A 21,541-nucleotide genomic window follows, 5' to 3' on the forward strand; every position below is an offset into this window, starting at 1 on the left:
TATGTATGCACGTGTGTGTTTGTATGTGTGTATCTATGTGTGTATGTATGTGTGTGTTTGTATGTGTGTATGTATGCACGTGCGTGTTTGAATGTGTGTATCTATGTGTGTATGTATGTGTGTGTTTGTATGTGTGTATGTATGTGTCCGTGTTGCGCCATTACCATGGGGCCCTCAGGCCCCGCAGGTCCCTCCAGCAGCATTCCCTGTGGGCAACACGGGCAGCCGCGACTGGTCACGTGATGTCGACCGTCAGCTCGCACCGCGCCTGTTGACTCACCGCCTTGTTCGCCAAAAGCGTGACGCTCGCTCGCTCGCTCGCTGCCGCCCTGCTCTTTAAAACTCACCACCGCTGGCCCGCTGAACCTTCAGCTCCGCTCATTTTGAGTGTACCAAGTGCAGGTGCGTCCTAGTCGTCGTCCTCGTCGTTATCGTCGTCCTCGTCATCCTCGTCATTGTCGTCGTGTTGAAATGCACAGCGGCAGCCAAACGCCCGATAGACGCGCGACGTCGAGAAGAATCCACGTGACACGTTGGAGACAGAGAGAGAGAGGGAGAGACGCAGACTCCAAATCTACAGCAGCAGCAGGCGTCAGGGTCTGGATCGAACCCACGACCTCCTGCATACCAGGCGAGGTAGTGAACATCTCCTAGCCACCGTGGCGTCAGGGTCTGGATTGAACCCACGACCTCCTGTGTACCAGGCGAGGTAGTTAACATCTCCTAGCCACCGTGGCGTCAGGGTCTGGGTCGAACCCACGACCTCCTGTATACCAGGTGAGGTAGTTAACATCTCATAACCACCGTGGCGTCAGGGTCTGGATTGAACCCACGACCTCCTGTGTACCAGGCGAGGTAGTTAACATCTCCTAGCCACCGTGGCGTCAGGGTCGGGATCGAACCCACGACCTCCTGTGTACCAGGCGAGGTAGTTAACATCTCATAGCCACCGTGGCGTCAGGGTCTAGGTCGAACCCACGACCTCCTGTATACCAGGTGAGGTAGTTAACATCTCATAACCACCGTGGCGTCAGGGTCTGGATTGAACCCACGACCTCCTGTGTACCAGGCGAGGTAGTTAACATCTCCTAGCCACCGTGGCGTCAGGGTCGGGATCGAACCCACGACCTCCTGTGTACCAGGCGAGGTAGTTAACATCTCATAGCCACCGTGGCGTCAGGGTCTGGGTCGAACCCACGACCTCCTGTATACCAGGTGAGGTAGTTAACATCTCATAACCACCGTGGCGTCAGGGTCTGGGTTGAACCCACGACCTCCTGTATACCAGGCGAGGTAGTTAACATCTCATAGCCACCGTGGCGTCAGGGTCTGGGTCGAACCCACGACCTCCTGTATACCAGGCGAGGTAGTTAACATCTCCTAGCCACCGTGGCGTCAGGGTCTGGGTCGAACCCACGACCTCCTGTGTACCAGGCGAGGTAGTGAACATCTCCTAGCCACCGTGGCGTCAGGGTCTGGATTGAACCCACGACCTCCTGTGTACCAGGCGAGGTAGTTAACATCTCCTAGCCACCGTGGCGTCAGGGTCTGGGTTGAACCCACGACCTCCTGCATACCAGGCGAGGTAGTGAACATCTCCTAGCCACCGTGGCGTCAGGGACTGGATTGAACCCACGACCTCCTGTATACCAGGCGAGGTAGTTAACATCTCCTAGCCACCGTGGCGTCAGGGTCTGGGTTGAACCCACGACCTCCTGTGTACCAGGCGAGGTAGTTAACATCTCCTAGCCACCGTGGCGTCAGGGTCTGGGTCGAACCCACGACCTCCTGTGTACCAGGCGAGGTAGTTAACATCTCCTAGCCACCGTGGCGTCAGGGTCTGGGTTGAACCCACGACCTCCTGTGTACCAGGCGAGGTAGTTAACATCTCCTAGCCACCGTGGCGTCAGGGTCTGGGTCGAACCCACGACCTCCTGTGTACCAGGCGAGGTAGTTAACATCTCCTAGCCACAGTGGCGTCAGGGTCTGGGTCGAACCCACGACCTCCTGTGTACCAGGCGAGATAGTGAACATCTCCTAGCCACCGTGGCGTCAAGGTCTGGGTTGAACCCACGACCTCCTGTATACCAGGCGAGGTAGTTAACATCTCCTAGCCACCGTGGCGTCAGGGTCTGGGTCGAACCCACGACCTCCTGTGTACCAGGCGAGGTAGTGAACATCTCCTAGCCACCGTGGCGTCAGGGTCTGGGTCGAACCCACGACCTCCTGCGTACCAGGCGAGGTAGTTAACATCTCCTAGCCACCGTGGCGTCAGGGTCTGGGTCGAACCCACGACCTCCTGTATACCAGGCGAGGTAGTTAACATCTCATAGCCACCGTGGCGTCAAGGTCTGGGTCGAACCCACGACCTCCTGTGTACCAGGCGAGGTAGTTAACATCTCCTAGCCACCGTGGCGTCAGGGTCTGGGTCGAACCCACGACCTCCTGTGTACCAGGCGAGGTAGTTAACATCTCGGCACCGCGGCAGCCCCAAGCGCCCCCCGGCCATCCACGCGTTGCTCTTTCCACGTCGGCGTAAGTCTCCCCCCACGAGCGCCCCCCCGCCCGGGCACACTCACCGGCTCGATGATTGCGGGCTCCCCCTTCTGTCCCTTCTCGCCGCGACCTCCGTCGTACCTCTGAGGGGGCGACAGCGCAGGCAGAGGTGGGGGGGGGGCGGGGGGGCGTGGGCGGAGGGGGGGGCGAGGGAGATTGAGAGCGACGCTCGTGACAACATTCATGGCACGATAATAATGAGGAGAGTAACAGAAGGGCTCAACACTCCACCACGGGGCTCATAGCTCCACTAGAGGGCAAATAGCTCCACCACAGGGCTCAGAGCTCCACTAGAGGGCACATAGCTCCACCACAGAACACATGGCTCCGCCACAGGGCACATAGCTCCACAATAGAACACATAGCTCCACCACAGGGCACATAGCTCCACAATAGAACACATAGCTCCACCACAGGGCACATATCTCCACCACAGAGCACATAGCTCCACAATAGAACACATGGCTCCACCACAGGGCACATAGCTCCACAATAAAACACATTGCTCCACCACAGGGCACATAGCCCGACCACAGAGCACATGGCTCCACCACAGAGCACATAGCTCCACAATATAACACATGGCTCCACCACAGGGCACATGGCTCTACCACGGGCACATAGCTCCACCAGAGGGCTCACAGCTCCACCAGAGGGCTCGTAGCTCCACAACAGAACACATAACTCTACCACAGGGCACATAGCTCCACCAGAGGGCTCACAGCTCCACCAGAGGGCTCGTAGCTCCACAACAGAACACATGGCTCCACCGCAGGGCACACAGCTCCACCAGAGGGCTCACAGCTCCACCAGAGGGCCCGTAGCTCCACCGCAGGGCCGCGGAGCTCGCCCCTCACCGAGGAGGTGTCGGACTCGACGGGCAGCTCGACGACGCGGTGCCCCGGGTCGTCCGGGTCGTCCGTGTCGGGCGCCAGCGAGTAGTCGAGGTCGTCGATTTCAAAGACTTCGCCGCCGTACTCGGCGTAGTCCACGCCGCCATAGTCCTTGCCGGGGACGCGCCCGGCGGGCTGCCTGCCGTCTGGGCGGGTCGGGGTCTGCGGGGGTGGGAGGGTGGGGGGGTGGGGGGGTGTGGGGGGGTGTGGGGGGGTGGGGGGCGGTGGAGAGGTGGATGGGGAGGTGGGTGTGGAGGTGGGTGGGGGGTGGTGGAGAGGTGGATGGGGAGGTGGGTGAGGAGGTGGGTGGATGGAGGGTGGGTGGGGAGGTGGGTGGGGGGTGGTAGGGAGGTGGATGGGGAGGTGGGTGGGGGGTGGTGGGTGGAGAGGTGGATAGGGGGGTGGGTGGGTGAGGGGTGGGTGAGGGTGGCGGGGTGGGGGGGGGTATTGGGGGTGATGGGGGGTGGTTTGGGGGGTCGATGGGTTGGTGGGTGTTGGGGATGGGGGGGTGGGTGGGGGGGTGGGTGGATGGAGGGTGGGTGGGGGGTTGGGGGGTGGTGGGGAGGTGGGTGGGTGGGGAGGTGGGTGTTGGGGGTGGGGGGGTGGGTGGGGGGGGGGTAGGTAGGGAGTGGTGGTGCAGTGGTTAGCGCTACGCTGCGCTATGAACCCGGCGACCCGGGTTCGATTTCCACTCACGGCCAACACCGGTGACGACTATCTGAACCGGCCATGGGCCTCCCCTAGGTCGACTCAGCCTCAAATTAGTACCTAGTGAGGTGTGTAACCATCGCTACTGGGGAGACAAAGGCGGTCGAGCGTGGTGCTGGCCACCCACCCGCTCACGTACCGTTCCGGTCTTCAAAGGTGCTCGCTAACAGCACTTGCCCCAACAGTCTGTTAAGGCTATATGGGGGATCTTTGTTTTTCTTTGTATTCCCCGTGTGTGCGTGCGTGTGTGTGTGTATTCTCCGTGTGCGTGTGTATTCTCCGTGTGCGTGTGTATTCTCCGTGTGTGCGTGCGTGTGTGTATTTTCCGTGTGTGTATTCTCCGTGTGTGTGTGTGTGTGTATTCTCCGTGTATGTGTGTATTCTCCGTGTGTGTGTGTGCATGTGTGTGTGTTTTCTCCGTCTGTGTGTGTATTCTCCGTGTGTGTGTGTGTGTGTATTCTACGTGTGTGTGTGTATTCTCCGTGTGTGTGTGCATGTGTGTGTGTATTCTACGTGTATGTGTGTGTATTCTCCGTCTGTGTGTGTATTCTCCGTGTGTGTGTGTGCATGTGTGTGTGTATTCTCCGTGTGCGTGTGCGTGTGTATTCTCCGTGTGTGTGTGTATTCTCCGTGTGTGTGTGTATTCTCCGTGTGTGCGTGTGTATTCTCCGTGTGTGTGTATTCTCCGTGTGTGTGTGTGTATTCTCCGTGTGTGTGTGTGTGTATTCTCCGTGTATGCGTGCGTGTGTATTCTCCCTGTGTGTGTGCGTGTGTGTATTCCCCGTGTGTGTATTCTCCGTGTATGCGTGCGTGCTTGCGTGCGACCGCGAGCCTACGCTGAATCTGTGCCCCGCGCCGCCGTAGTCGCTGGAGTCCGTGGAGTACTCGTCGAATCCCGTGTCGAGCTCTTTCCTCGTCACGTAGTCCTCCTCAAAGACGTCCGGCAAGCCCTGCTGCTCCCCGCCGGACTGACACGAAAGAGCAGCGAGCGGTGGCCTCCATCATCACCATCATCATCATCACCAGCATCATCATCACCGTCATCATCACCGTCACCACCACCGTCACCACCACCACCGTCGCCATCACCACCGTTGTCACCATCGTCGTCACCATCGTTACCATCATCACCATCACCGTTATCACCATGTCATGAAGACCACAGTCGTGAACAAGATCGTCATGTCACCATGACGTCATCATCACGTGTGTGTCCCCTCCTCCCCTCCTCCCCCCCCCCCACGGCACACCTGTGAAGTGCGGTTGTTGAGCGCCGTGAAGGTGGGTTTGGGCCAGTCCCGGTCGTCTTCGTCGACGAAGCGGCCGTACTCGGGCAGCACCTCCTCCTCGCTGGCGCTGGGAGCCGCGCGCGCCGAGGAATCGTCCTTGCGAGACAGACGACGAGGTTCAGGCGACGAGGCTCAGGCGAGGAGGTTCACCCATTCCATTCCGCCCGCAAATTCGTCGGTCGGTCGGTCGGTCGGTTCGTTCCAGCGTTGCCGCACGGACGCAGCTCGAGTGGCGACCGCGATCGCTACGACCGCGGTCCCCACCACCGGTCCCCACCACCGGTCCCCACCACCAGTCCCCACCACCGTGGTCGCAGTCGCTACCACGGCCATCGCGTCACAATAACCGCGATCGCGTCACATTAACCGCGATCGCTTCACATTAACCGCGATCGCGTCACATTCACCGCGATCGCGTCACATTAACCGCGATCGCGTCACAATAACCGCGATCGCGTCAAATTAATCGCGATCACGTCACAATAACTGCGATCGCGTCACATTAACCGCGATCGCGTCACAATAACCGCGATTGCGTCACAATAACCGCGATCACGTCACAATAACCGCGATCGCATCACATTAACCGCGATTGCGTCACAATAACCGCGATCGCGTCACATTAACTGCGATCGCGTCACATTAACCGCGATCGCGTCACATTAACCGCGATCGCGTCACATTAACCGCGATCGCGTCACATTAACCGCGATCGCGTCACATTAACCGCGATTGCGTCACATTAACCGCGATCGCGTCACATTAACCGCGATCACGTCACAATAACCGCGATCGCGTCACATTAACCGCGATCGCGTCACAATAACCGCGATCGCGTCACATTAACTGCGATCGCGTCACATTAACCGCGATCACGTCACATTAACCGCGATTGCGTCACAATAACCGCGATCGCGTCACAATAACAGCGATTGCGTCACAAGAACCGCGATCGCGTCACATTAACCGCAATCGCGTCACATTAACCGCGATCACGTCACAAGAACCGCGATCGCGTCACAATAACCGCGATCGCGTCACATTAACCGCGATTGCGTCACAAGAACCGCGATCGCGTCACAAGAACCGCGATCGCGTCGCTACCACCACGATCGCGTCACATTAACCGCGATCGCGTCACAATAACCGCGATCGCGTCACAATAACCGCGATCGCGTCACATTAACCGCGATCGCGTCACGATAACCGCGATCGCGTCACAATAACCGCGATCGCGTCACATTAACCGTGATCACGCCACATTAACCGCGATCGCGTCACATTAACCGCGATCGCGTCACAATAACTGCGATCCTCGTCACAATAACCGCGATCGCGTCACAATAACCGCGATCGCGTCACATTAACCGCGATCGCGTCACAAGAACCGCGATCGCGTCACAAGAACCGCGATCGCGTCACATTAACCGACGATCGCGTCGCTACCACCACGATCGCGTCACTTATTGATTCGTTAATTGGGTCTACGGGCCTCCACGTACGTTTACAGCTCTCCCGAGTGATTCTATGCGTCCCTGTGCAAGCCTACCGCACTCCACGTAAGTCTACGGTGGCGAGGGTTGGGACGGGCTTCACGGGAGTACCTGACATGCCAATCCGAAGGTCGTGAGTTCACATCCTGGTTGGGGGGGGGGGGGTGGGGTGGAGTTGACTCTGCCCATCATCCCTCCGGGTCGATAAAATTTGGACCGCTCTGTGGGGAAATCAAATGACCTATGGATGGACTCACCCCTGCCATAGGAATGTGGAATATCAACCACTGGCTCAGGGCTCTGAACAGGCTACGAGCATCAATGCCTCAACGCTCATTCAAGCAGTTGATTCACTGTGCCTTTTGAGTATCGAGTCAGCATCTGTAAGTCATCGGAAGAAAGAATAAAATAAGAACGTGATCGGTGCAGAGGCTCCCACAAGGCCACGCGAGAGGGGCGTGCGGCACAGCGGTGGCGCCGGCTATCGTAGAGCGGCGGTGGTCGTGTCGCCACGGTTCTCTGCGGTGAGCAGCGACGTCTTTAAACACAACCGCGCTGCCGCTTCTGCTGCTGCTGCTACGCCTCTCTAAGTAAAATTGACGGCGAGCTGCTCACGCTTCCCGAGACTCAGCGGTGAACGGGACACCAACCCACCCACCCACCAGCCTGCTACTTGCTAGACGTCTCTGAACGGGGGAACGGGGCCAAGCGGTCAAACGTTGGGTCTGCACGTTCTACTGAACGTCGGCCGGGTCAGGTTCCCTTTCGATATTCTTCACGGCCGGCATCGTCAGTCGGCGACCGAACCTCCGCTCTGCGATCTCGCGCTGAGACGTCGAAACGAGACTGCCCACCGCTTCCTTACTTTCAATATCCCCCCCCAAACAAATCAATCGGCACATTCGCCCGACGACGTTGACAACTGCATCTGCCCGGCTCTATCGCTGGGTGGTGGAGGGCGGAGGACTAAGCAGCTGACGTCGCTCACTGCGAATCGAACGGACGCGGCTCGATGCGCAGCGCTCAGCGATGCCGCTGCAAGTGCGTTGGCACCGCGATTTGTCTATTAGCAAAATTGCGTGAAAACACTTTTTACCTTTACGGATTTTTGGTGACCAGGCTGAGACCATCAACTCACTGCACTTGAGAACCCGGTTTCAATCACAACTCAGTCTATGTGAGCCTATGGGTCTCTGTGTGAGTCTATGGGTCAATGTGTGAGTCTATAGGTCTCTGTGTGAGTCTCATGGGTCTCTGTTTGAGTCTATAGGTCTCTGTGTGAGTCTCATGGGTCTCTGTTTGAGTCTATGGGTCTCCGTGTGAGTCTCTGTGTGAGTCTATGGGTCTCTGTGTGAGTCTAATGGGTCTCTTTGTGGGTCTCTGCATGAGTCTATAGGTCTCTGTGTGGATCTCTGTGCGAGTCTATAGGTCTCTGTGTGAGTATACGGGTCTCTGCGTGAGTCTATGCATCTCTGTGTGAGTCTAAGAGCCTCTGTGTGAGTCTATAGGTCTCTGCGTGAGTATACGGGTCTCTGCGTGAGTCTACGGGTCTCTGTGCGAGTCTAAGAGCCTCTGTGTGAGTCTATGGGTCTCTGTGCGAGTCTACGCTCTGTGCGAGTCTATGGGTCTCTGTGTGAGTATACGGGTCTCTGCGTGAGTCTATGGGTCTCTGCGTGAGTCTACGGGTCTCTGTGCGAGTCTAAGAGCCTCTGTTCATGGGTCACCGGTGACCCATGAACCCACAACGACGTGGAACTCGAGCGTTTATCCGTGGGCAGCTGCAAAAACCCTGGACTTGAACACAGGCTCATGAGCAGGCGCCGCTGCCTCGGCACAAAAATCCTTGACTTTCGGCGCGTTTTGGCAAAAAAAACACTCCGAGGATTCCATCGCCGGACGAGGCAAGTCGCCAAGGCGACTTGTTTCGAGTTTTCGGCGAAGACGCGAGCGCGCGAGCGTGTGAGCGATCCGCCGATCGGATTCTCTTTGTTGCCGTTCGTCTTGTCGGAAAAGCGCGGCGAACCGTCCGTCCGTCCGTCTGGACAAGGGATCCTCTCCGGGGGACCGCGCGTGGGGGTGGGTGGTGGCGAACCGGGTCGGGTCAACGCGAACTCCTCCGTAAGCCCGGAGTTTGATCGCCGTACGGGCGGGGGAGAGGGGCATGCGCTCAATAACATCGGGAGCACCCCCCCCCCCCCCCACACACACACACCCCAAATGCGTTTCCGAAACATCTGCACGGCCTACCCGGCGTGGCCGGATTCCAAGCATTAAAACATTGGAAAATTGCTGCGGTAATTTTTTTTATATATATAAAATAATTGTTATATGTAGTAATAATAATAATCCTGAGTACTTGAGTATCCTAGTGGGTGTTCCAGTTTCGCTACCCGCGTCAAAAAAAACTAAAATGTAAAGTCAGCCTACCGTTTAATTTGAGACAATTTCGCTCGGTAACCCGTCGATACGACTACAAGGGTCGAACATTTCGTCAGAACACTCTTTAAGTCACTCAGTCTCTACAACAACAAAAAAACAGAGCGCGTCCGTCAACAACTCCCCGTGTGTGTCGGTTTTATTCTTTGTAAGCGATTTGTTCACCTTTCTTATAGTTCGCATTGTATATCGTGCTTTTTTTAATCGGTTGCTGTTGTAACGTTCTGACCCTGTGCCCCCCCCCGCCCGCCCCCACCCCCCCTGACTGGGCATTTGTCAAAAAGAGCTTCATGGCTCATCTGATTGCTCCTCCTGCAGCGCAAGTGACAGATTCTGATTGCGAACGATCGGTGGGCGGTGCGGAAAGGGGGCGCTTGACATCGCGACGTTCGTATCCCGCGGATCGTAACGTCGTCGGTGGCGCGTCGCGTTTAACCCCGCAATGTCGAACGGCAATCGAAGGGCCGAGCGCGAAGGAAGAAAACCACAACAACAACAACAACAGAGAAAACGCAGCAGAATATATACAAAAAAACCACGAGAACGTCAGACACCACGATTCACAAACAACCCGAATACCACCACCACCACAACAACAACAATCTCTCTCCATGTAAAACCACAATCAAAAGAAACAAATGGAGCAGTGGACTGATGGTGAACAGAAGAGGTCATTTGTTGGAGGGAGGGGGGCAGGGGCGTGGGGCAGGGAGGGACAGGGCAGGGGGGGGGGGCAGGGCGGAGGCGGGGGTCAACAATTGCCAAGCAATGCCCCATGGTGCCACCGTGCCAGAGGCCATCGATCTGTTGGTAGAAGCAGATCGCCAGCTGGTGAGCGAAGGCAGCGGGCAGCAGATCCTCCCCCCAACCCCCCCTCGCCCACACCCCCCACCCCCCCCGCCAGAGGTCGCAACGCTAAACGTCTCTGCGTACCTCCCCAGTATCCGTAGCAGTGCCGCTTAACGTTTCTTTTTGCAGTGGGCGGGCGAGCGGTGCAGCTGCTGGTTATATATTTATTTATGTTTACCCAGGAAAGCCCCCCCCACCCCCTACCCCCCGTTGCTGTGTCCTGCCAAGTTGCACTTCATTGTAGGAGTTGGCGATGCTGCCGCTGTTGCTGCTGCTGCTGTTGCTGCTGCCGCTGCTGCTCCCACTGCTGCTGCTACTGCTGCTCCCACTACTGCTGCTACTGCTGCTCCCACTGCTACCACTGCTGCCGCCACTGCTGCTGCCGCTGCCTGTAATCCCTGAGTGAGTCATTCACGGTGTCATTTTTCAGCAATTGTTGCGATGGTTTTGGCCAATACCGGTTACACTGTGTGTGCTTTTTTTTTTAGCTATGGGAGGAAAGCGGAGAAGCCGGAGAAAAAAAAAACCCACGGGGAACAGTGGGTGGGGGGGGGGACACACAGAACTCCACGCAAAAAGGTGCCCGGGTTGGGATTCGAACCCGGGGACTCTTCTTGCTGCGAGCATTATCGCTGTGCCACTTTCACCACGACCATCGCCAAGGGCTTCCCCTCTGCTGTTCGTCTTCGCGTCGTGAATCCAGATCAGAAGGGTTTTTAGTTTTAGTTTTGGTTCTCACCTCTGAAGGTGAATCTCCACTGTGCTAACTCGTCACCCGAGCCAGAACCAGCGCCTTTTGGAGCGAACGCACCGCGCGCTATGGACCCGGCGACCCGGCTTCGATTATGATGGCCAGCGCGGTGAAGTACGGTCGAACGACTCCCGGTGACCTGGTGTGGCCCGATCGCTGACTCGGGGCTACTAAACACGTAAATTAACATCGGCGTTGTTGGCGCAGGATCTGTGCTGAAGGTGCTCGTCATTTGCATGGGGCGTGTTGGCCCAAGTGGAAGCTTTCGTGGATTTGCTCACCGCAGAAGTTTGAGAGAACCAATATTGGAATCTGGGCATCATCATCATCATCAATCGTCCACAGAGAACAGCCTGTGATGTAAATTATAAATATAGAAGGCCATGTGTGCCCGGCGCCACGGGTCTAAATTTGCAACAGCGATACAAAATTGCAGAAATGACACCGCGAAACAATGACTCAATTGGGCAAAAGCTGCACGGCGAGCCACGCTCTTTGCTCCGCTACTGCGACGCCACTGCCGACCACGTCTGTCAAACACCGCGGCCAGTGCCGGATGAAGCTCGTGCGGGGCCTGTAGCATGATGTTATGAAGGGGCCCTAAATAAAATAAAAAAACGTAAATATTAAAACGCAAAATTTTGTACTTGCACAGTAAAGTAACTGTATGTGTTTCATTTGCTACACAGCCAGATAATACGACAAATCGCTCACCTTAAACACCCGGTCGTTCATGAAAGTTAAGGGTGGTGCAGTACTATAGTAATTGAGCAAGTGCAGAATTGCTGAACCGGAATTTATAGCTCGAAAGCATTTAGCTCGGGGCCCTTGAAAGTGCGGGGCCCGTAGCCATATGTAGCTACTTTTGCCACGAGGGTAATCCGGCACTGACCACGGCATCTTCCCCTACGTCGTGATGAAGATGGGTTGCCCCCTGCCACGCTGCGAGAACGACAGTGACCCCCAACACCACCGCAACATACCCACCCTTAAAAAGGTCCTCGTGATGCGGATTTAGATTTATTTTTTTTAGCCCGGGACCCAAACGGCGATGCACTTCGCGGGTTAGATGGGGAAGGGCGTGGGGAGAGGAGGACGAGGAGGAGGTTAGCCAGCGGTAGCGGGGACACATGAGGGGAAAAAAACGCCATGTCCACTCCTTCTTGCCCGCTTGAGCATCGTTAGAGGAGTGTTGGTTAGTCCGTTAGCTGCTGCGGGAAAGGAGGCGGCGGAGGCATTAAGACGCGAGAGGAAAAGGGCAATGGGCAGGAGTAGGCGATAAAAAGGCTTACGGGTGTGTAAAATAAAAATGTATAAAGCAACGATGTAAGAATGACTCGTCGTACGGATCAAGCTGTTGCGCACGTGGTTAATACTGGAGGCGTGAAATCAGGCTCGCGATTAAGCTGCGATCGGATCAGCCTTCACGGATCCTTCCAAATCTGAGATCTTTGCTCGCGAAATCGGCCAACAGATCTCGATTTAGTGGGGGGGTTTTTGTCACGAGACCGATATTTTTTGCAGAAAGAAAAAAACGGATTAGAAAATATATCCAAAATAAAAAAAAAATGTAATTGCTTACATTTTTTTTATTATTTCGTGACTGCTGGCGTCGTGTTATATATATTTTTTAACTTAAGTATATATTTTTTAATCCAGTTTTCGTTTTTTTCCCCTCAAGAAATACTGCGGTCACGTTTCAAAATTCTACCTTCGGGCCTACATCATCGGCCTGGGCCTGGTTAGAGCCTCCGGCCTTGTCTTTCTTGCTCTTGTTCTTGTCCCTCTTTTTTTTCCTATCGCCCTTCTTAGCACCGTCCTTTCTGCCGCGTCCCTTCTTCGTCTTCCCCTCGTCGTTGTTGTCGTTAGATCCGCCACTTGCGGATGCATCCGACTTTAGCGCGGGCGCCTTGGGGTCGGAGGAGGAGCCCTGCTTGCTTTCCTGGCGGACATTACAAATTTGTAATTTTTATTTTTTGGTAAGTTTTTATAATTTTAGTCAAGGGTAAATTACATGTATTTGTTTTCGTTAGTCAGCGGATTTATCTTTTTTTTATTTTGGGGGAGGGGGGGGGTGAAATTTAATGGGAAGGGACGTTTGGGCGCAGGAATGGGGAGCACAAACACGCACACTCAAAATAAACACAAATTGCGAGGTCAAATTGAGGACTTGCAATGAACCCGACTCTCGTCCACCGCAATCGTGTTCACCACAGTGGGGAGGAGGGGGTGCAAAGTGTGGGGTTGCACCATCCTGGAAGAGTAGGCCAAATAAACAAATGCCCTCTAAGAGAGAGGGGTGGAGTGGGGTGCATGGGTGCTCTCTGGCGCTGCCTCTCATTTAACGGAGGACCCTTTCCGTCGGCAGTGCCCGCGAGCTTGCGGTTGCAGGGGCTGCGCTTTCATCACCCTGCCTACCTGCGGCAACACTAGAAGCGCGTTAACGGCGCGGCAGCACCGCGTCGCGCTCACATTGTACCTACGAGGGGGGGCGGGGGAGGAGGAAGGGGGCGGGGGTGGAGGGGGGAGGGTGGGGGAGGAGGGGGGCGGGGGTGGGGGAGGGGGGCAGAGGAGGGTGGAGGGTGGGGGGAGGAGGAGGGGGGGGCGGGGGAAGAGACGAGGAGGAGGGAAAAACAACCTAGAAAGAGGGAAACAGGGAGAGCGGAACGACAGGAGGAGCAGTAGGGGAAGACCATGCCACCCAGGATCATGCCACCCCCCCCCCCCCCAGCAGGTTCTTCAGCTGCGATAATGGAGGCGGCGGGTACCTGAGTAAAAAAATATATTAAAATTATCGGGGAAGGGAGTTGGGTAATGATCAGTCAAAGCTTGGAGGGAGACATGGTGCGGAAGGGGGAGAAGGCCCCGGCAAACTGCTACCCAATTCGCGTGGAGCCCAGGTTTCTTAAACTCCGTACCGCACCTCTCCGCTATGCCAAACATCTACTATTTCCCGCGTTTTGCCGATTCTCCCGAGGCAAACTGCCAACACAAAGAACGTTTGCACGTTATTACCAATACACCTCTACAATCATATCAATAGTTGATCCTTTCAAGAGGGCGCTGGTGGATGGGGGGGGGGGGTGGTCCCTCCATTTTGATTGGTTGGCACAAGAGGTACACAGAGCTGAAGAAACCACTGCATGCGATTGTAAAACAACGGGAGAGATAACGCAAGCCGTCTCCATTATCCGTGCCGCAGCTTTCAGCGGTGCTTCGAGGGAGGAGTTGAATAAAAGCGACGGTGTTATATATATATATTCACGCGTATCGGTTCGACATCGTTCAACTACGAGCCGCCCCGCCACACTCGTCGAGGGTTCGGAGAATTGTGTGACCGCGAGCTCGTCGTCGGTGGGGGGTGGGGGGTGGGGGGGGGGGGGTGGTGTGAGCAAACCGGTTCATTAACTGAAAAGTTTAATATCGTTCTCAAATTTAAAATCACCACGTCGCATTTTTCGGACGTCGCCCGCCGGTTTGGCGCGCGGGGTTCCGAAGTTTCGCTCCCACGCGCCGCCAGCCGCCCTCGGGAACGGCGGCGCACCTTCAAATCGTTCGGGAAAGCGGCTGGCGAAACGCCGTGCAGGAGCGCGCGGAGAAACCGGACTCGGCATCCAGCAGCTCCCCGGGGGGCAAGGCGCAGAGCGAGCGGAACGCCGTCGGGACGCCGCGCTCCGGGCAAGGGTTCTATGCGGGGAGCCGTGCGCGTCGAACGAACTCGGCACCCAACGTAGCCTGTGCTTCACCTTGGGCCACCGGAAACAGATTGGAGACAAAAAGCGCCGCGTTTAGCGCTCAAGGTGAGACCCGGCTCTCAACGCTGGTCCTCCGGCACCATTGCCTCCCGGACAATCGAGGGTTGGACTAAATTATAACAATGGCCGACGCGATTCGAAAACAACTTTGAGTGGGCTGATATCATGCTCCACACTACCCTCTCACCCCCCCCGTCTCTCCCTCCGCACCCCCACCCCACGACTCCGGTTACCTCTGTGCGCCTACTGGGTCCCTGCGGATTGGCCGTTCTCTCCCTGTCTGCTTCGACACCATCGTACGGTGTTCCGTACTCATACTCAAACCCGCCATCGCCGTACTGCTGCTCGTGCCGTGCACAGTGGTGGGGGGGGGGGGGGGGGGTTTGTGGGGGCGGGGCGGAGGGGTTCAGTTTGGGAGGGCAGAGGGAGGAGTAGAGATGATTAGAGGGAGGGGGAGGTTACGGGGTCAGTTGGTCATGAGGATCGGGGGGAGAAAAGTTGGACTCGCTCGGACACACACGTGCGACACACACGGAGGTTAGCGACGTTGGCCACCGTGTCAAACGCAGTTTCATTCGTGCGTCATCGGCTCATCCTCCCCGGTATTTTCCCCACGACAACAATTTTTTAGCCCGTGCCGTATCGGCCCTGCCCTTCTCTGTCATCTCAGATGGGAAGGCGCCGGCTGTGTTTCACAAACGGGTATAGCCTGCAGCTGGGGAGGGGGCGACGTTGCCAGTGTGGTGTTATCGAGGTTTTTTTTTTTTTTTACCTAGATAGCCACTTTGGTATCTGGGTAAAAAAAAATATCGAATTGGGAAAAATTTGGAGCGTGATGTCAGCACGCACACCCACGTCACGGTGAGGGGGGGGGGCATTTTAACACCCCCCTATCCCCGCGTGGTATGTTTACGGTGGATACGCACTGCTGTGGGAATTAACCGGGGGGCGGCCGGTGGGGGTCGGGACCCACCGCCCGCAAAGCCTCGAGCGGCAAAAACGCGCCGTCATTGGGCCGCGTCGCCAAATTTTCCGACGGATGCAAACATTTTTTTTTTAAACTTGCAAAAAACAAAAAAAAAAACCCACGGGGGTCTCATTTGTGGATGGGCGCAACGACGGAAACGTCGTACAACACAACTCCTCTCTGACAACCGCCCTCTTTTCCACCGCATAACCGAGCCGTGCTGCCAAAGTCGCACGTGGGTGGGCGATACGAGTCATCAGCCCCGCAACCCCCTGGCCCTGCTTGGCCCCTGCCTGCCCTCCACACCTTGCCCCATCCCCCTCCCCCCGCCCCCCCCCACTCTCCTTGAGCCAAATTCAGATGACATCATGCGAGGCCAGCGTAGCACGGTTCGGGTCTGGCCCAGCAGTGGGAAAATAACCACCCGGCTCGGATGTACCGGCATCTCTCGTATGCGTAGTGGCTTTTTCGTGCTTGAGTTTTTGTCCTTACCCCCCCCACCCGCCCCCCAGCACATCTCCGACTCCGATTAGCACTGGGAAAAAAAGTTAAAACCACTTGCACACACACACATGAGACACGCCGGAGTGTTATTAGGGTTAGGGCCGTGTAGTCCATACTAAAAACTTTCGCCAGTCACGTGACTCTCCACATCTCTCTGCACCTGCGTTGCGTGCAAGGGGGAGGGGGGGGGGCAGGAGAGACGTACGTTTGGTTAATGTCTACGAATAGGCATTCTCTTTCAGTATTAACGAAATTATTGTTCTACATTTCATTAGATGCATGCGCTCGCCCCATGCGTGTGTCCATTGACATGCAACAACAAGGATAACACACGGACATTTCTGTAGAAACCACATGCCGCGGTTAAATTACACAAAGCGCACACGAGCAGAAAGAAACGACACGGCAGGTACGCGATTGGCCACCGTTGCGGCTATTTGATTGGCCACCATTGCGGCTACGTGATTGGCCACCGTAACGGCTGCATGATTGCCCACCGTTTCCGCTACGTGATTGGTTACTCTTGAGGTGACATGATTGGCCATCGTTATGGCTACATGATTGGCCACTGTTGCGGCGACAGGATCGGCCACTGTTGCGACTACGTGATTGGCCATCGTCGCTGGTACGTGATTGGCCATCATTGCAGCTACATGATTGGCCATCGTTGCAGGCTACGTGATTAGCCATTGTTGCAGCTAAATGATTGGCCACCGTTTCGGCTACGTGATTGGCTACCGTTGCGGCCACGTGATTGGCTACAGTTGCGGCTACGTGATTGGCTACCGTTGTGACTATGTGATTGTTCATCGATGCAGGCCACGACATTGGCCACCGTTGCATTCATTGCAAACGTCTACAAAATAATTACCGTCTCGAAATATACAAATTTCCGTTCCCTATTGCCAAGGCTGTTTCTTCACCAGCACTTGTCTTGCAAACCTTGCTCAAATCAATAAATATCAACTCCGATCTGTCCAGCCCTCAGTACCGCCGGTTAACGGCTGACCGCTCAGACGCTCTGGGGACCTGTGCTCAGCAGCCGTGATTACAGAATAGAGAGGGTGACGCACAACCATCCGACACCATCCGGCGGGGGCGAGGGGGCGTTGCAGTGCGAATTTGTGAACGTTTCAAGCAGCCTACTCCCCCACGCGCGCCGGAGAAAAAAACAACTTGAGAATGATTGGCGGGCGGTGCAACGCCCGCGGATAGAGAGCCATCGAACCACCTGCAGGGAAAAAAAAAACCACCCACGTGGGATAAAACCTTCGTGCTTTTACCTGTCTGACGGATGGACAGACGGACAAACAGACGGCTTAATGGATTCATGGACAGACAAACGGATGGACGGACTGAAGAGAGATTGACAGATGGATAGATTGATGGAGGGATTTATGGATGACGGATGGCTGAAATTATGGAGAGAGAGAGAGAGAGAGACGGACGGACGGACGGACGGATGGACAAAACAGATGGACGGACTGAAAAAGAGATAGGTGGATAGATTGATTGGCGGATGTACTGATGGATAGACAAGTGGACGGACGTACGGACGGACAGCTGACCCTACCTCTGGGTCGTCGGGGTCCTGGGACTGGGGCAACTCAACAGCGGCGACGGCGACAGCGGGGGCGTCGCAGTCCGGGCTGTAGCGGTCGCAGTACTCCAACGCGGCGCGGTGGTCCGGGATGATCAGGAACTGCTGGATCTCACCCTGACGTGGTGAGAGACGCAGGGAGAGAGACACGGAAACGGAGAGGGGCAGAGAGATGGAGGGAGAGTCGAGTCAAGTTTACTTTGTTTCAAACAGGTGACAAGTCAAGAGACCCCGGGGGGGGGGTGGGGGGGGACAGGTGTCTTGGTTACAAGAGTGAGCGACTGAACCTGAGACACAGACATGACAACAAGCGCAAAAGGCAAATTGCGAGCGATGAAAACCTCGGGCTGAGCAGCTTCAACACAGATCGCGGTCCGAGTACCGGAAGGTTACAGGAAGCATTGTCCCGGTTAGCGGGTGACTGTGGGCGCTGATCCTGCGTAACCGGACAAGGATACGCGGCGTCAAATGCAACTGTGTACTCCCCGAGAGCTCAGCATCGCAACCGTGGCTGAGATGGGAGAGGAACCGAGGAGATTTGCGGAGGTGGTGGGATTCCAGCTGCTTCGGGGGCATTCAGAGAATCCTGCCCAGTGGCTCTCCACTGGCCATATGGGTCCCTGTGCGAGTTTACGTTTCACGGTGTGTGTCAATGAGTCTTTGTGTGAGTTTACAGGTCTCTCTGTGTGTGCCAATGGGCATCTGTGTGAGTGTATGGGTCTCTGTGCGTTTACAGTTCATGATGTGTGTCACTGGGTCTCTGTGATGGCTTGGTTTATGGGCCACTGTGTGAGTCTATGGCTCTCAGTGTGAGTCTATGGGTCTCAGTATGTCAATGGGTCTCTGTGTGAGTGTATGGGTCTCTGTGATTGTACAAGTCACTGTGTGTGTCAGTGGGTCTCTGTGTGAGTGTATGGGTCTCTGTGAGTGTACAGGTCAGTGTGCGTGTCAGTGGGTCTCTGTGTGAGTGTATGGGTCTCTGTGAGTGTACAGGTCACGGTGCGTGTCAGTGGGTCGCTGTGTGAGTGTATGGGTCTCTGTGAGTGTACAGGCCACTGTGTGTGTCAGTGAGTCTCTGTGTGAGTGTATGGGTCTCTGTGAGTTTACAGGTCAGTCTGTGTCAATGGATATCTGTGTGAATGTATGGGTCTCCGTGAATGTGTGTCTACAAGTGTCCGTGTGAGTCTATATGCGATGCTATGTCTTTCTGTGCGAGTCTATGTCTCTGTGTGTGTGTCAATGGGTCTCTGTGAGTCTATTTGAGTCATTGTGTGTGTGTGGGTCTGCGTGAGTCTACAGTAGGGGGCACAGGTGGTGCATCGGCCAGTCATCTCAGTCGACCCGTGGCACCTGGGCCTGCCCCGTGACCTCCTGTCGGCGGACGTTCGACACTTCACGTGGCCTCAACTTGCACCTAGCCTGGCACAGGCGCCGTGGTGACGTCACCGCGGCTTAGTGGCGAATGGAGGTTGCTGTAGTGAGTCTGCGGCTGTCCACGTGAGTCCGTGTCCCTGTGTGTGTGTGTCAATGGTTCTGTGTGTGCGCAATCCTACGGCTGTCTACGTCTGTGCCCGTGCGTGTGTGTGTGTTCGTGTCAATGGGTCTCTTGTGTGCGAGTTTGCTGGATGAGCGATGGATTATTCCAGGTGCCGGGGACGTGAACACAAGAGCCAGGGAGAACGGCCGAGAGCGTTGTGAGCGACCTCGCGTCAATGTACTCTTGTGCTGCACGGCGTCTCTCGGTAGAGAGAGAGAGAGGAGAGATGCCGAGGGTCTTGATCCCGAGTAAACACTTTGGATTGGCGAGCGGAGCTAGCCGTGCATGAATAAACACTCGAATGAATTATGAATCAACAACCGCGCATAGGTGAGGGGCTGAGACGGGGAGAGTGTAAGGAAGAGGGAGGGAGAGGGGGGAGAGGGGGTGGAGAGAGAAAGTGGGAGGGGGGGCGGAGAGGGAGAGAGAGGGGGGGCGCAGAGAGGGAGAGGGGCAGAGAGAGGGAGGAACTTTACACACAGACACGGAACTCCACACACGGAACTCCACAAACACACACAGACACGGAACTCCACGCACACACACACACACGGAACTCCACACACAGACACACGGAACTCCACACACACACACAGACACGGAACTCCACATACACACACACGGAACTCCACACAGACACACAGAACTCCACACACACACACAGAACTCCACACACGGAACTCCACACACACACGGAAGGCCCACACACACACACAGACACGGAACTCCACACACACACGGAACTCCACACACACACACAGAACTCCACACACACACACAGAACTCCACACAACGGAACTCCACACACACACGGAACTCCACACACACACACAGACACGGAACTCCACACACAGACACACGGAACTACACACACACACACACGGAACTCCACACACACACACGGAACTCCACACACACACGGACTCCACACACACGGACACGGAACTCCACACACAGACACACGGAACTCCAGACACACACACACGGAAGGCCACACACACACACACAGAACTCCACACACACACACACACGGAACTCCACACACACACAGAACTCCACACACGGACACACGGAACTCCACACACACACACACACGGAACTCCACACACACAGACACGGAACTCCACACACACATATTTACGGAACTCCACACAGACACACAGAACTCCACACACACACACGGAACTCCACACACACACACGGAACTCCACACACACACAGAACTCCACACATACACACACGGAACTCCACACACACACACACAGACGGAAGGCCACACACACACAGACACACACGGGAGGAGGGGTGGACTCTGCTGCACACAGCAAGCTCTGCCATCGCCCCTACCCACTTGGCAGGACCTCCTGATGACAAGCGTCTTGGAGGAGGATTTTCCAGAGGGGGGTGGGAAGGTCACAGCCCCCCTCAAAGGCCGCCCCCCCATCGTCCACACACGGGACCCACGTTGCCGGCACGTGTTGCGGCAGGGGGGTTCGGGTGCTTGGCAGTGGAAACTGCTCCTTGTTCGGCGGGGAACGGCGCCATGAGTTTCCGCTCGGCGCACGAAGTCCGCCGAGGAGTATAACACGGCACGCACACAAAGACAAAGATCCTCGTATAGCCTCGGCAGGCTGCTCCCGGCAAGTGCTGTTCGCAAGCACCCATGCGCAGACGGTCATCTACACACCGCCTTCTCCTCCTCCTCCTCCCTCCACACGCGCGCGCGCGCGGATATTCGTGTCGGCACCCCCCCCCCAAAGCCATCGCTCACATCGGAGTGGAGGGGAGGAGGAGGAAGGGAGGGGGGAGGGGGGAGGTTGGAGGGGGAGGGGGGAGGAGGGAGGTTGGAGGGAGGGGAGGAGGGAGGCTGAGGAGGGGAGGAGAGGAAGAGAGGGGGAGGAGGGGAGGGGAGGAGGGTGGTTGAGGGAGGAGGGAGGTGGAGGGAGTGGCGGGAGGAGGTGGAGGGGAGGAGGGAGGTTGGAGGAGGGGGGAAGGAGGAAGGTGGGAGGGGGAGGGGGTGGGAAGGGGAGGGAGGGGGGAGGTTGGAGGGAGGGGGGAGGTGGAGGGAGGGAGGCTCTCTCTCCCTCTTTTTAGATCAGAGGGAACGAGAAGATGCACGGTTTAGTCGGCATCTTTGCTTCTTTCATCATTTAGGTTTATTAGTTTTTTTACATTGCTTTATTTTTTGTGCTCCCCCCTTTTT

The 21,541-nt window shown here is 56.2% G+C and overlaps 1 protein-coding gene across 5 annotated transcripts in view; it reads right to left on the reverse strand.

The window, feature by feature from the left end:
* The window catches only part of LOC116955358 (uncharacterized), a 378,574-nt gene that overhangs the window by 204,503 nt on the left and 152,530 nt on the right, over nt 1-21,541 (reverse strand). Inside the window, exons 5-12 of one of the 5 annotated variants that reach the window (XM_076053060.1) lie at nt 17,775-17,918; nt 14,964-15,071; nt 12,699-12,917; nt 5,408-5,542; nt 4,994-5,125; nt 3,414-3,611; nt 2,580-2,639; nt 165-206 (exon numbers count right to left, since the gene is read on the reverse strand). In XM_076053060.1, the coding sequence (XP_075909175.1) occupies nt 165-206; nt 2,580-2,639; nt 3,414-3,611; nt 4,994-5,125; nt 5,408-5,542; nt 12,699-12,917; nt 14,964-15,071; nt 17,775-17,918 (1,038 nt within the window). Of the gene's footprint in view, nt 1-164; nt 207-2,579; nt 2,640-3,413; nt 3,612-4,993; nt 5,126-5,407; nt 5,543-12,686; nt 12,918-14,963; nt 15,072-17,774; nt 17,919-21,541 lie in introns of all 5 variants that reach the window. The other 4 variants (XM_076053059.1, XM_076053062.1, XM_076053061.1 and 1 more) reach the window with 4 other exon arrangements.

This window comes from Petromyzon marinus, chromosome 59 (genome assembly GCF_048934315.1).
Source record: "Petromyzon marinus isolate PM22_M1 ecotype Great Lakes invasive population chromosome 59, UKy_Petmar_22M1.pri1.0, whole genome shotgun sequence".
Classification (NCBI taxonomy): Eukaryota; Metazoa; Chordata; class Hyperoartia; order Petromyzontiformes; family Petromyzontidae; genus Petromyzon; species Petromyzon marinus.